This window comes from Arvicanthis niloticus, chromosome 1 (genome assembly GCF_011762505.2).
Source record: "Arvicanthis niloticus isolate mArvNil1 chromosome 1, mArvNil1.pat.X, whole genome shotgun sequence".
Taxonomy (NCBI): domain Eukaryota; kingdom Metazoa; phylum Chordata; class Mammalia; order Rodentia; family Muridae; genus Arvicanthis; species Arvicanthis niloticus.
In genome coordinates this window covers 105,023,097-105,039,111 of record NC_047658.1, presented here as the reverse complement: position 1 = coordinate 105,039,111, position 16,015 = coordinate 105,023,097, and the positions used below count along the sequence as shown (strand labels likewise).

Sequence of the window (16,015 nt, the reverse complement as noted above, 5' to 3'; positions counted from 1 at the left end):
CAGGAACTCTGGAAATCCCCGGAGGTGCAGGAGCAATAATGCATCTCCTTTTCCCATCTCTGTTCACATGTACCATCTGTAACAGTGGTATAAGGAGGGCACCCTCACCTCAGAAAGTAGTGGCCACCTTAAACTAACTTCTAACTAACTGCTAAAGGAACTCCATTCAAGTCAGAGTATGGAAGCTCCTTGGTGGACATGGCCAAGGTCAGGACAAGTGCAGCCTGGGGAGTGGGGATGCTCCATCACCAGCTTCTGTAGGTGTAGATGCACATCACTGCCCAAACCCAGGGAGCTCTGGGAGCTCTGTCTCACCAATGGAGGCTTAGATCATAGTCAGACTGACAGCATTTCCTGGAGGTAATGCTCATGTGGATGTGGGAAGACCATGGCTTCCTGTTAGCCCCTGAGGGCACTGGCCCTTCAGTGATCTAAGGCCCAGAAGTTTCTGTGCCCAATGGTAAAGCAGGACAAAAGACAAGGTTCTGTGCCTGGGGTCAGGGCACAGCAGAGACTCTGGAAGAAGACACTTTAGCAGAAGAACAGAAACCTTAGAACAAAACTCCCCTGAGAACCCATGCCTGGGGAAGTTTTCATATAGGCAGAGCTAACATGGCTGCAAAAGGCATCACCAACCACCTCAGAGCTGCCTGGGAAACTGGAACCAGAGCAATCAGGAAGTTGAAAAATACAAACCAACTAGTTTTTTTTTTTTAAATTCTGTCTGCATACTTTAGTAAACCAACTGAGAAACATGTTTGATAGGATTTCCAGTAAACAAGACTTCGAGTCTCATGCACACAGGTACAGGAGTCTCTTAAGCAAAGACTGAAGGTTAAAACTGTGCGTTGTTTCTTGTTTGTGTCCACCCTGTGCAATACACTTAGCAGACTGCTTAGGTTGAAGAAACAGCTTTAAAAGCATGAGAAGGAGAAGGGAGGCCCCTGCCTGCCCACAGGGACTCTGTATGCTGAAGAACTAAGTAAGCCAAAGTGAGCTGGAACATCCCAAGGTATCCCTAACCATGGAGGATCATCTTCTGTAGTCTAGTTACTGAGATGGCCAGACAGATGGTCTCTTCATACACATCAGTGTAACCTTAGAAACACAAAGTCAATGCCAGAATCAGAGGGGACCCAGAGTTCTGCACGTTTTCCTCTCAGGGTGGGTGCCAGTTTAACCATTAAAGGTGTTTCCAGGTTCCAGAATAATATCTTCTGCGCCAGTTTGTCATTACAAAAAGACACAGAGCTTAGCTCTGTTGGGTGGTTTGAAAAGACCCAGAATTCATACACAGTTTTTAAGACATTGAGGAGAGAAGTGTGTGTATCAACTTCCACACAAAATGAGGCCTTCCCCATGAGGAGGCTGAACATGTACCTCTGAAACCTTTTCCTGTTCAGCCTTGAAATGCTTTTCTTGCAGTTATTGATGACACGGGGACATTTCAAAGGTAATGGCTAAACAAAGTGTAAAATCCATGAGGCTTTGGCTCAAAGGGCAATAAATGTCAGCATCAATGATTAATTAGCATCTGAGAGTCATTTTAGAGATTATGGATTTATAAATAATTAGCTATTTTCATGAAATTTAAACAGCGTGTACTGAACGTTTCACATCAGTTCACTTTTCTAAGAAAGTCCAGATTGATGCAGTTCAAGCTTGGTCAGCAACTTACCAACAAAAGTTCTCTGTGAGTGCTGTGGAAAGGGAAAGATGTGTCCTGTCAAGGAGTCAGGGGACAAGGTGCTATCATAGGCACCGCCTCCTACAGAAGCCAGTTCTCTCATACTTCTTTCTGGGCCTAAGATGCAGATGCAGATGCAGTTTAAGTACTTGCCCAAATGAATGTGGTGTTGCCATGAGTCTGGCACCTCTTGTCCCACTGAGAGGCCAGTGGGAAGGCCATGTTGGCTAAGAGACATGTTTGGGTAGAGCCTCTACAGGGGTGGCTCCTAAAGTGAGTCTTCAAACAGCTAGGTGGAGGTAGCCATTCTGGCACATTTTCTGTCCCTGGTTTTGTGTTATTAGCATGGCTTTTATCCTGACTTAAAATATTTGATATTTTAAGACTATCATAACTATCAATTAATTATATTACAGCTTTAAAAAAAAAAAAAGAATCTCTGGATATGTAGCACTGTAAGTGTCGCGTTTATTTGACTTTAAAAGAATCTGCATAAAAGCATGTTCTTGGATGAAGTTGGCAGAACCGCTTCAGAGAGAGAGGAGTAGTTCCCCAGGCGTGACGAATATGGATGTTTGACTGGAGAGAGGTGATTAGGAATCACAGTTATTAAGGGAGAAGCGGGCCGGGCCACATCAGTGCAGTGTCAATTTCAGATGTGACATGTGATCACGCTCGCTCAGCTGCGAGCAAGCATCACTCTTCTTTGAGTACATACTGCTGAAGGGAAACCAAATGTCACTTTGTCCCCTTTGCATAATTGAGCCTTTTATTATGTCAGAGAAGGGACAGGTAAGGTGTAACTGCTGGGCAGGGGAGCTGAGTGCTGAATTAAATGTCAAAGTGCTTAGTTATGGCAGATGGAGGAGGAGGCAGGAGGAAGCTACCACTTAGACCCAGGCTGAAGAGGCCTCCGGAGGAGGTTGCATCCTGGGTGGGTGAGGGGAGGAGTGAGTAGCTTCAAGTTCTGAGTGTGGTGTTTTTTTTTTTTTTTTTTTTTTTTTTTTTTTTTTTTTTTTTTTTGAATCAGTCTCCATGAAGGTATACTTGAGTTCTGAAACAGTGCTAAACCAGAAAAATCTACTCTGGCTCTTCATTTGTGATTTTGACTGTCTTAGACTGGGTAAAGAGGTCAAAGGTCAGGGTAGCTGTTAAAAAAAAAAAAAAAACCACTGTAGTTTGTGAAAAGTTGGGACTCTGGTAGACAAGGGCAAAGAAGGATGGTTTTATGCCCTCACATGATACATCTTTTAGACAGCCTGGGCCCCTGTCAGGTTGGTTTACCTGGTTTCTTAGAGAGGGAGGGCTTGAACCCATGTCCTGAAAGACTGGATGCAGAGTGGCAGGAAACTAACAGGCTGGTCTGCTGCTGATTGGCCACTCCCAGAATGAGGAAATCTGAGTCTGTGAAAAAGCTAAAGATAGCTAGCTGCAACATTGTCAAAGACATGCCAAGGAGCATAAAGGGCCAGCCCTGGGTACGCAGCGTAGGAGCCCAGGTTGGGCACACCTTGAGGAGCCATTCCTGTAGCCTCTCTCAGTGCCACGGTGAGAGAGCACGTGAACAACAGGTGGATTGTCAACACTTCCATAGTCCCCTCTCCCTGCCCCTGCCTGCTCTCACCTCAGAAAGTAAGAAGCAGAGACAATAACACATGAAGAGGGCCGAGGCATTGCCTTCAGGACCTGGGCCTCAATTCAATGCTATACCTCTCCAGATTTTTGAGAATCTTCCCTCTGGCATGCCTCAGTTTGGGGGGTTGTGACAGTCATGTTATAAAGCTCTGTACATTCTCAAGCACAGTGCTGCTGGCACTCGTGTGTCAGCTGCTCTTTATCCGAATCCTGAGAGTCAGATACAATGTTTCTCCTCCCTGTGAACTCACTCTGAAACATACAGGGGTTCGGGAGGCATGGCCAAAATACTTGGGTTGAGAAGCATGTTTCTCTCACCTTGGTGATCAGACTCCACAAGGCTCATGGTCCTCCTCTTCTCCTGCAACTGGACCACAGAGGACACAAAGCTCTGTCCAGGTCAGTCCCTTGTAGAAGCAAAGCCCCAGATAGCAAAGGGAACAGGGGAGCTGTTTATCCATTGATGGCATACCAGATACAGTGAGCTTCATCCAGCAGAAAGGAAACCTTGTGCTGGATAGAGCATGCAGAGCTGAGTCAGTAGAGCAAGAAGCCACAGGTATGTTTGTCCTGGGTTCATGGAGGCAGCAGGCCAGACTTGATTTCCCACTCCAGTGGGCTGAATGGCCATGGTTCTCCCACACCTCAGGACTTGTTGTTCAAAGGGTGACTTTATGACTAAAAACCCTTTTCTTGAACAAATCAACCACCACCAGATCTCTACACATGGGGCTTCTCACTGTGGGGATCCTGTATCAGACTTAAATAACTCCAGTGCACTAATTACATCCGCCGGGATCTAGGGACATTTTGAGAGAAGAGAGATATGGCTGCCATCCAGGAATTATGTGGCGTGATTGGAGAAGGGGAGCTATCCATGTACTTAAAATGGGCATAAAATGAAACATAAAATTAATTTTGCATGTCATAGCCAGCTCCGTCTAGTTGAAACCAACCGGAACAAGTGGACGAGCAGATTTCCTCTTGGGAACCCCATCTATTTACCTGTAGCTGGCTCTGCAGTTCAATTCCACACACTTCCCCTGGGCACAGGAACGGGTTCTTCGCAGCCTGGATATAAATGTGTACTGTGTTAATTGTCACCACCCCCACCAGACGCTAATGCTCCATTAAGTCTCTAACTAGCCCCATTCCTCCCTGGCTCTAGAAGTTCAAGTGGTGGCAGGGTAGGGAGCATGAGATGTTTCCTCCACCTTGAGGCACTGGAGAGCCAGCTCTTCCTAGGGTGGGATGCACTTGTGTGCCTTTATACTTGAGCAGTACATGCTACAGCCACTGCCTCCCCCACGGAACTCTGAATGTGCGACAAAGATTCATCTTTGTGAAAATGAGGCCTGGGGGTAACTTAAATTATATTTATTATATACAATATATTACGTTGTGTTTATTATATATAATAAATATAAATATATATACATTTTGAGGTGTGAAGTCTTGTTTCTTTAGTGAATCAGAGAGATTGGGGCATGGAGTGGAGACAGCTGAGAACCCAGAGATGCTATCTGAGCCTCCCAGCAGAAAGACTTTGAGGTACTTGTCCTCAAGGAGCCTTCCACCTTGGACTTCATGGAAAGGAACATAACAGCAGAAGGCTATGAGCCAGGCTCTCTGGCATCGGTCTGGTCAGTGGTGAGATTCAGTGCCCTCTTCCCGAGACCATTCTGACCGGTCCTTTGCTCCCTCCACTGGAGACCATGTGCCCAGCAGCCCTCTCCTCTGTTCAGCCTAAAGTCTAGGGAACGTATAGTAGGTTAAGGACCCCTAACCATTCACTTAATAGCTTCCTAGACCATCTACATAGATCTACCTGTCTACACCCAGCTGTGAAAACCTGTCCAAGCCCAGGTGCCCACCCTTTCCAGCTCTGTTGACTTGCTTTGAGCCAAGTTTCCAGTTGATGTGAGATGCCTCTCTCTGTGTGGCAGCTCAGGGTGCACAGATGACACCTTGACACTATTAAACTCCAGCACTATGGGGCAAGACTCCTGATTGTCTCAACCCAGAGACAAAGGATTGTCATTACTCATCTGGTTTCAGCTTCTCCTCCTCTAGTGATCTCATGCCCAAGTCCCAGTGCCCAAGCCCCAAGCCTTCTCTCCCACCAGAGTTCTATCAGAACTCAGCATGTGACCCTCAGCCTTCTGGACAGCTAGGAGTTTTCCACAGACCACCTGCAGAGACCCATCTGTTCCACATTAGGAGAGACTGCTGGAGCCCTGCTGGGGCACTGGGATTAGCTGAGGTTACTGAGGTTGTTCCCTCCCCACTACTTTGATCTGTGTCCCTAAGGGTTAACCTGCTTCCTTCCTTGGGCCCCCTGCCCCATCTCTCAAGCCCTGTTCCCCAGTAATTCTCATGCAAATACCAATACATTGTGGCATTAATTTAACACGCCAGTACCTCCTCAGATCAGCAAATGGTAATTGGCTGGACACTTCTCAGTGAGCTTTTCTCATCATTACTCTATGGCAGGCTCTACTGGGAGAGCCTGGGCCTTGGACCTGAAAACCTGGCAGCAGGTGTTGGGAAGACAAGGGCCCACTTAGGCTGTTGCCATCTCAGCTGCTACCACCAAGCTCCCCTGGAAGTTAGCCCCCCCCGTGCCCCCCACATTGAGATCATCTTGAGCTGGGCTTCCCAGACACAATGCATGGGACACAGGTGTAACTACTACATGTTACCTAAGGGGTCTCAAGGGAAGGAGAAGAAAGAGACCAAGGTCTCAGAGGACATGGGGTATCTGTGGAGCCCAACTGTGTCCTGGACCGTGAATTGTGCCCCTTTTAACCCTATTCAGACAATGGAGGCCTTCAGAAAGCCAAACTGGAACATCCAGATTCCTGTGCATTCCACCTAGTAAAATAAGTCAGTAGGAAGCAGCCGTGACAGTGACAATGGTTAGAGAGCCTGGAACAAATTTATTTAAGAGTAAGAACTAGAAGTTAGACACAAAGCTGTCGGAAAGGCTTTCTTCTAGAAGGAAATAGCTTAATAAATGGGTCCATGGTAGGACTCATTGGTCCATCAACTGTTGAAAACAGAGAGGCTAAGCCCACACTGTATGTAGGTCACCAAGGGATTTCTCTCTTCAGAGTAAGTTGCTCAGCTCTGGGTAGGAGCACAGGCTAAAGTATAATGTCAGGTCCCAAGTGCCTATGGAACCATGGGATTCACTAACCTCCCGTGAGGATGGTACCCCCTGCTGAGGTGGAACCATGGGAACAGATCCTGGTCTCCTGGAGACATTATAAAACAGTTCAAGTCATAAGGAGACCGACCAGGGTACAGAAAACTAGGGATGTTTCTAGAATTTTCCACTTGGGCCAAGTTTAGTCAAACTTCAGGATAAAAAGATAATCCAAGTAAGACTTGCAAATAGCTCACTAGCTGCTAGGAGCTTCAGTTCAGTCTACTTCTGTGATCACGGCAAGACACCATAAGCCTGGCTTCAACTGGGGAAAGGGTCTAGGATTTTAAGGTCCTCCAGTCCCCCAAAAGCATGGCCTCGTGGGATCTAGTATCGGCTAAGAAACAGCTTACTATGTGACCAGTTGCATAGCTCCTAGGAATACTTGATGGGCCTTCTCAGGTCATTAGGTTCTAATCCATCCAGTTGCTAGCACATGGGAACCAAGTCCAGACCCTCAGCACAGCTTATGGAACAAAGCTAACTGGCCTAAACATGAAGTGGGTCCCTCTATGCAAATACCCATGCTAGCCTTCTAGGACGATGTGTGAACAAGACATGGAGGGATCAGCAGTGTCTCACTGTATCCTACAGGTGGCCAGTGGTCCTCTCTTGGACAGAGCTTTTGTGTGCATAGCTTTTCCCTTTCCTGTAACACAGATAAGCATGAAGAAGAGCCAAGGGCCTCTTAGAGGCTGCTGCTATGATAAGCTGAGGCCAGGAAGGAGTGCATTACCCAGGGTAAGTTTTAAGGGATGTCTGGATAGGAAATGGACCCTAGTCACACTTACTCTCTGCAGCATCCGAAGAAGAGGGAATAGACACCAAGGCCAGTAGCCAACCTTGTAGGAAGGATCTCGTTTTCTGTGTCTATCTCTGTTTCTCATTCTCTCAAGGTATTTCAAAACAATAAACCATCTCTTCCCTGTAATTTAGGTGTTCGTATCTGAAAGTATGAGGCCCTGTGAAAGTGAGCAGGATGCCAGGGCTCAGTTGCTGAGTCAAGTGGTCCATGTATCATCTCTGCTGCATGGTGTTCCTTGATGGATGTAGAGAATGGGTGGGGAGTGTAGTGAAATAAGTCACCTGGGGGTGGGGGGAGTATAGTGAAATAAGTCTCCTGGGGACCCAGGTGCCTTGGTCTGAGGTAAAATGTCACTAAATTGAGTCAGGCAGGGCACTGAGCTGGGGAGCCAAATGAGAGTGTGAGAAGCACAGTTTCTAAGGAAAGGCTCTGCCATCATTATCTGATGCTCCCCCAGAATGTCTTCGCAGTCCCGAAGGGCATGCTGAGAGAGGGGTACAGGGATTGCTCTTCACCATGTGTCTCTGAAAGTGACTAAGGCAAGTTTTTGACTTTCACAGGTGTGTGGTCTGGACAGGTGATGACCGGGTTTTCTTCTTCAACCCGACCATGCAGCTGTCAGTCTGGGAGAAGCCGGTGGACCTGCAGAACCGTGGCGACCTCAAGAGAATCATCGAGGACCCACCTCACAAACGCAAGCTGGAGGCCTCAGCAAGTAATTAGGAGGGGATTCGGTGCTACTTGTGGAAGTGTTGCACTCTGTCTGGGGACAGGAGTCAGAGCTGCCGTTCCTGGTTATGTGGGGAAGTCGTTCTAATAGAGTCATGTTCAGGACTGCAGACTCACAAATTAAGTTTCCTTGACACTTCTCACTGAAAAGTTGACCCCTTCAAGTGGTGGGTTTGGGTTTCTCATTGCATCCCATGAGGTCATTAGTGCAGGGACAGTGCAGATGGCCACTAGCTGTCCTTTGGCTTTCATTCCATGCAGGTGCTGAGGTCTGTTCTGGGGAACAGATGTGGGTAAATGCAAGTGTTTCCTTCAACCCCATGGCTCATTCTAGCCCCTGAACATGGAGGTCACTGTTAGGTATTAACAGAAGCCCACACATGGGGGTGGGGCAAGCAGCCTTCTATTCTATAGCAGCTGTGTCCAACCAGCCTTATAAGTCCTACCTCACCAAGAATGGGAGAAGAGCACTCAGCACCTTCTGAGAGGCTCCTTTTCAAGAAAGCAGATACACGTTTCACGAGTGATATATGGGAAGCTCTGACTCTCCAAGCACATGAATTAAAATAGCGTCATTCCAGAGGAGTGCTGGGGATTGAACATGTCTTACATATGCTAAACAAACATTATACTGACCACCTAGCTGTAGCTCAGACCTCTTTTTGCTTGTTATTTGTATACAGGGTCTCATTTAGTTGCCTGAGTAGTCCTTGAACTCAGAATGTAGCTACAAAGGTTTTGGATTTCCACTTCCCCTGCCTCAGTTGTTCAAGTGGATAGAATTAGAGCCCCACACCAGGTCTCATCTCCATTCTGGGAGTCGCTATACATTCTGAAGAAAGCCAGAATGCATGGAATCTTGACTCCTTTTAAGGAAACTGTTGTTTAGTCTTAGGAGATATTTTATAGGGCTTGTACTGAGTTTTGATTTCACATTATCTAGAGCTGAACAAGATGGCTAGCGTCGGCTCCTACTGATGGTTAAATCAGAGCCATTTAGAAGACTGGCCATTCAAGCCCTCTTAGCTCTCTTCACAGTACTAAGGCACATGAAAGCCTGTGCTCTTAGGAAGCCAGACTTAGTCTTGAATAAATGAAAAACAGCAAGCGTAGCATGTCTACTTCACTTAAGCAGAACATTTTCTGGTTTTTCCAGCTGATACTGGGAAAATAAAGATGTCCTGGGTGTATATTTTACTGAAGGAAAAAAAAAAAGAACCTGTTAAAATGTTTCTATGTCCATGAATGATGAGACTGGGTTTGCAAGTGCTTTTCCTTTTTGATGAAGTGACGTCCGAACTAGAGGAAACATTTTCATCTGCAACGAGGCTTTATAAACCCTGCAGATCAGTTGCTTCTGGCTCCCAGACAAGAGAAGGAACACGGGTCAGAAAGAGCAGGAGGATTTCAAATCCCGAGAGAAGCAGTTGGCATGGCTTACTGTGGCAATGGCTTCGTTTGCTGTGTGGATGGTGACAATGCTCTTTGCACCTTGTAAAAGATGTGGACTCTTCCAGAAACTCGCATGTGCTTCTTTTGTTTCTCCCAAAGGACCAGCAGGAATGAGAAAGAAATGAAGTTACTTAGAGTTAAATGCACAGCTCCTCCCCTACTTCTGTTGTCTGGACCAAACTGGGCCAGATCTGAAGAGTCAGGGATGGGTCTCCAGAGCCTCTACAGGGTCATCTGTGGAGGGGGCCGTGGGCAGAGGAAAGGGACCTGAGTCACCCAGGTTATGTCCATCAGTGCTGCTGTGTTTTACCCCAACAGGGATCGCACTTCCCAGATACAATTGCAGAGTTGAGTCTCAGGTCTCACCGATGCGCCCCAGAATAGCTTAGCATGAGTCCACAATCTAGGGACAGTATACCTTTGTGACAGGTAGTCAGGCAATTTTAAAGCATCCGACCCCAAGGCCATTCTTACCTTTGAGAGACAATCACTGGCAGTGAGCATTTTTTCCACACAATTCTCTTTGTTTTGTTTTTGTTTCTTTTGTTTCATTTTTACATTCTGACCATAGTTTCCCCTCCCTCCTTTCCTCGCAGTTCCTCCCAAACCCCTCTTCTGCCCTCCCCCATCCACTCCTCCTCCATTTCTCTTCAGAAAAAGGCAGATCTCCTATGGATACTAACCAAAGATGGCATATCAAGTTGCAATAAGACTAGGCACCTCCCCTTAGGCACCTCCCCTTGTAGTAAAGCTGGAAGAGTCAACCTAGTAGGAGGAAAAGGGTTCGAAAAGCAGGCAAAAGAGTCAGAGACAGCCCTGTTTCCACTGTTAGGAGTCCCACAAGAAGAGCAAGCCACACAACTGTAATATCTGTAATGGCCTAGGTCATTCCCCTATAGGCTCTCTGGTTGTTGGTTAAGTCTCTGTGAATCCCAATGAAGCCAGGTTAGTTGATTCTGTGGGATTTCTTGTGGTGTCCTTGATCCTTCTGGCCCTTACCATCCTTCTCACACACACACACACACACACACACACACACACTCACACATACACACAGTCACACTCACTCACTTATCTTTCACAGATTCCCTGAGCTCTTCCTAGTATTTGGCTCTGGGTTTCCACATCTGTTTCCATCAGTTGCTGGATGAAGCCTCTCTGATGACAATTGGGTTAGGCATCAATCCATGGGTATTGCAGAATATCATTAGGAATTGTTTTACTGACTTTTTTTTTTCCTTTTTGTCAGTTGTATCTGATAGACTTCCAGTGGAGGGACTGAGACACCAACCTACCCACATTACCTTTGTCATGCAATTTGTGTTACCTACAAAATGTGCTAGGATAAATGAAATGCAGTAATTATGGGAGTAGCCAACCAATGACTGGTATATCTTGAGACACACACCATGAGAGGGAGCCCACCACTGACACTGTCTGGAGGGCCTGGACCCAGAGGCACATGGTTCAAAACATGACTTTGCACAGAATTCTTAAGGACATGAAAATGGCTTCCATTTTCAATTTCTAGTAGACTTGTAGTTAAGAACCTCTAACTCTGTGAGATCTGACAAGCAGGTAGGATTAACTCAGGAGGATTGATTAATGACAAAAGAGGAGGGTTGATTGTCTCCAGCCCACAGCAGCCTTGTGGTATCTTCCCTTGCTACTGGTTTGCCATGTTTCATAGATGATGTGGCCTTGCTAGTATAACAGTCTGGTGGGGGGGGGGGGGGGGAAGGTGATCCTCAGTGGCAAATTTTATTTTAATATTTTGTTTGATCGTGATCCAGTCTGGCATTGACCAGCATCAGACTGTGTGTGTGTGTGTGGTTGTGTGTGTGTGTGTGTGTGCAAGAGAGAGAGAGAGAGAGAGAGAGAGAGAGAGAGAGAGAGAGAGAAACCACATGGATGTGAGTTCATGTGGATGTGAGAGTATGTATGTATGAAAGACAAAGTGTGAGTTTGGTGTGTAAGTAGAAATGTTTATGTGTGTGAACATGTGTGAGTGTGTAAGAGACAAAGGAGACAAAGAGAATGTATATATATGAGAGGAATGTATATATGTGAGTGTGCATGTATGTGAGTGTATATCAGTGTGTGTAAATGTATGAGTCTGATGTGTTTACATGTATGAGTGTATATAAACATGCATGAGTGTACACGTGTGTATATGAGTGTACATGTTTATGTGTGTGTGAGTGTATATGTGCATTAATATATATGTGTGTGCATTTGACTATGCATGTATATATGGGAATGTGTGTGTGAGGCTGTATATGTTTATGTGAGTATGTGTGTATGGTATGAGTATGTGAGAGTATATGTGAGTGTGTATGTCAATGTATGAGTATACATATCTATATGTGGGTATATGAGTATGCATATATATATTTATATTGTGTGTATGATAGTGTATATGCCTGTGTATGTGAATATGTGTATGCTTTGTGTATATATGAGTGTGCATGTGTATATGTCTGTATATGGGTTGTTTGTGTGTGTTTATGTGTAATTATGTCAATATGTATGTCTGAATATATATGCATGTATGTATATGTGTATATATGTGTATATGTGAATATATGTATGTGAATGTACATATGTATGTATATAATATATGTATATGTGACTGTGTATGTGAATATACATATGTATGTGTGTATATGTGTATATGTATGTATATGAATGTGCATGTGTATGTGTATATGAGTATGTGCATGAATTCATAGGAGTGTGTGTGCATGTGCGTGTGCGTGTGCGTACATGGTGCACATTCATGATATAAGCCAAGGAAGTGGGAGCTCTCAAGATCAGTTTACTGGGCATGGCCCAAGTACTTATCCTTTGTCATTCAGAAGGTAAGGAGGTAATCCACCTTTTCATTCTCCTGGCCTTGCTGAGGGATTCTGGAGAAGATCTAAATTACCCTCTAATTACCTTCTAATGCATCCAGATGTTTTATGGCTCTGTAGTTTTGCTGTTGAACTAACATGAAATGAGAAGCACATGCTTCACTAGAACTCATTGCTACACTCTAGGATTGTATAAACTCCTCCCATCTGAGGTGCTCACAATCGTGTCTCCATCAGACTGTTCATCAAGCCTATCAGAGGTACAATTCTTTCTGTGGCAATCAGCAGCTGCAACGTCCACTCTTCCTGGAAATGATAGAAATCTCTTTGCCATCTGGCTAATGCTCTGGCAGCTTTACATCCTGGAATCTCACCTGGTCTGTCCACAGAGTACATCCTGTCCCTGCACTGGGATGTTCTTTCCCTGGGAGGTCTAGCACAATGCAGCATTAAATATTGGTGTGGGACAGAGGTGGCAGGCATCCTCTTGGCAGAGGCTAGAGAGAAACATGCAACAATGGGCTCCCTTATCTGCTTCTGGAAAATCAAAACCCTGCAGGCTGGCTGGCACCACAGGTTTTGATCATGAGTTGCTGATGTAAATATAACAAGCTACCAAAACTCAGTAATAGAGAGCACAAGTCTGATGCTGGCTGGCAAGGCATATCCTTTCTGGGGCTCAAAGGAGTGACTGTTTCCCCCTCCTTTCCCACTTCGGTGGCCCTCTGACTTCCTTGCACATTTTGCCTTCCTCCATCTTCAAAGCACCTGGGAGGCATCTTCAGCCTTTTAGGCAGTTTTTGTTATCCAGGGCCACATGGATGAGACCGGACAATCCCCCATCACTAGGTGAACTGCAGAGAAACTGGGAGTCTCTTCTCTGAGTGATCCTAAGTGTTTCCCAGTCTTCAGATGAGGTTGGCGACATTGTTGGGAGCTGTCTCCGCTTTCCATGATCTCTGTACCTACTTTACAGAGGAAGGGATCTCAGAGCAGGGATTTACTCAGCTCACAGGTCTATCATACGTGGGATCAGAACTTGAAGGCTGCTGAGTCTGATCTGAGGCTGAAGAAAAGCTACCTGATCAGGCCCTGGCTAACAATTTCTTGTTCCCTACCTGGTAATAAAGACAAGCAAGACCTCACTCAGCTTCGATTGCTGTGCAAATATTTTAGCCATTTATATTCAGGACAAATGTGGATTCACGGTGACATGCATTTTACTAAGTAGGATAAAAATCATCCTGAGGGTAAACACAGCTGCAGCTGGTGAAGGGGCTGCTTCCTAGGCATTGTGTGGCCGACAGTGTGTACTGGGTCTCCACATCACAAAGGGACCAGGTGGCCAATGAAAGGCAAATGCTGAAACCCTCCCAAAAATAAGGATATATTTCATTATCCCAAGAATTGGGTAAACATGGGAGATTTTACGCTTAGCTCTGTCTGAGGGAATGATACTTACACATGAACGCAGTGTGGTGTGTTTTTCAATCACCCAAACCTCTGCCTTATATTTTTACAGTGAACTTTGTTTTCTAAGGTCTATTCCAATGGCTATATTGGTCAATCTCTGATCTATGTGAGACCAGCTAAGCAGGGGGAGGAAGCCATGGTCTCTTGGAAGAGTCCCACATGGACTTTAACAGGTGACAGAGGACAGAATGCAGGTAGAGCTTGATAAGAGTCTCCAGCTAGGGAATGAACAAGTCAAGTCAAGAGGAGCTGACCCCAGGAGAGGGGCGGGATCTTAGGATGCTGTTATAGCACTTTCTTCAGCATTTGACTTCCATCTACCAGGAAAGGCTAATTGGCAGTTGAGGGATAAGCCAGTGTTAGCTCTCTTCCTCAATACAAGAAAGAACCTGTGTCACCTTCTGTTGTGCCTTCAGTCTCTGCCTGTTATATGGAATTATACAACTGTTGACAGTGTGGTTTCCCAGAACCAAACTTCTATCCACTTCTCACCTAGCGTAAGAGAGAATGAGGGAAGAAGGGAACTTAGATGCTCTCTAAACCAATCAACTTTTTAAAGTTGGGGTTAATCAAGTCCATGTTTGACACTTGGCATTGCCTCAAATAGTGAGCACAAGCCAACCAGGAAGCTGTGTGCCTTCTAAGAGTGTGGAAACCAAGCACAGTGAACATCCAGGTCAGGCTTTGGTCTACCCTGAACTGATGGCACTGACCTCACAGATGGGGTACAAGCATATGGCATGTTGTAGACTCTGAAGCAAGAGGAACAGACCAATTTGCAAGACCCAGCCACTCATTTCTGGGCTAAGAAGAGGAAGCCTGGAAGGTTCACTGTGGTGTTAGAGCATAGGATATAGGGATAGCACACTTAACTGAAACTTTTGGCAATGATCTTGAAGATGTATCTTCAAAGATCTTGAGCAAAATGCTGAGTTTCCTCCATGAGTTTCATCAGGGAACCTAGATCAACCAAACACAGCATTGTATAGAATCTGTCTCCTGGGTGAACAGCCTACAGCCTCTGTCCCCTCTCAGCCCATGTTCTTTCTTAGCATGAACTTCTTTGCCATTTCATTGGTCCCATAATTCAATTGTGTGCTAGGAGTGCAGAGAAGACAGTGCTAGTACCTGTGGGTATCTGGACCTGCAGTGGCCATGCAGCTGCAGCTGCTGTACAGTGGACTCAGTATGACTATGGCCTCAATGGCTTTGTCTCTATTTCAAGCTAGCTTCCCTCTCTGCTTGTAGTCATCTAATTCCATGATGGCTTCTGTTACTAAGGAACCCTGACTTTTCCTGGAGAGACATAAAGAAAATGTATTTGTATCAGATAAGGTGCCATCAGGGAAAAGACTGTCCAAGCCGGTGTGAGGCAATGCATTTACTGTGGTTGCTTACACGGGTAACTCAAAAGGCAACCACACCAGCAGCCAGTCCTCTGGGCCACTTAAGCACAGGTGCACTGATGAGAGTCCTACTCCAGTCAATTGCTTATCTCTTATATAATCTCATAAAGGAATGACCCCATGAAGACCTTATAAAGGTCTCGTGAGGGTCCCATGAGCCTTTTAAGGCTCTCCCTTCACAAGAAAATTTGAATAGATCTAGGCTGGCTCATGAGCGTGCTCACAGATACTCTGCTTCATGATGATGGTGGGCGTGGCCTCTGTGGAGGGAACTGCTCCCTTTCTTAGCTCTTTAAGTTTTCCATACCTTCTCCTATTATGTGCCTTGATGTCCCTGAAGCCTTGGAGAGGGATCACACATCCACAAACACACACACACACACACACACACACACACAAACACACACACACAGAGACAGAGAGAGACAGACACAGAGACTCACACTCACACATACACACACAGAGAGATTTTCTTCCATTTAGGGAGGAGCGTTGGCCACTGTACCACAGCAATGGAATAGACACTTGTCCTCAACAGCATCAGTCATCATCAATGAAACTTTTGCAATAACTGTTGCCCACTGTCAAAATAAGGCTCCTTTGACTCTGAGCTGACAGCAGCAGAATCTACATGCAAAATGTTTGGAAGAATTTGACAGGCATATTACATTTATTTAGCATAATGGTAGCAGAAGCCTCCCTTCTGTGGTCTGTATTTTCTGAAGTCTCAGGCATTTTTCCTGAATCATAGTACCAAACATGGGT

General features: G+C 45.7%; 1 protein-coding gene across 1 annotated transcript in view; it reads left to right on the top strand.

Moving 5' to 3' along the window:
* Positions 1-16,015, top strand: part of Tcerg1l (transcription elongation regulator 1 like) — a 183,841-nt gene that overhangs the window by 121,372 nt on the left and 46,454 nt on the right. Inside the window, exon 7 of the mRNA XM_034515698.2 lies at positions 7,896-8,050. Coding sequence (XP_034371589.1) covers positions 7,896-8,050 — 155 coding nt within the window. The remainder of the gene's footprint in view (positions 1-7,895; positions 8,051-16,015) is intronic.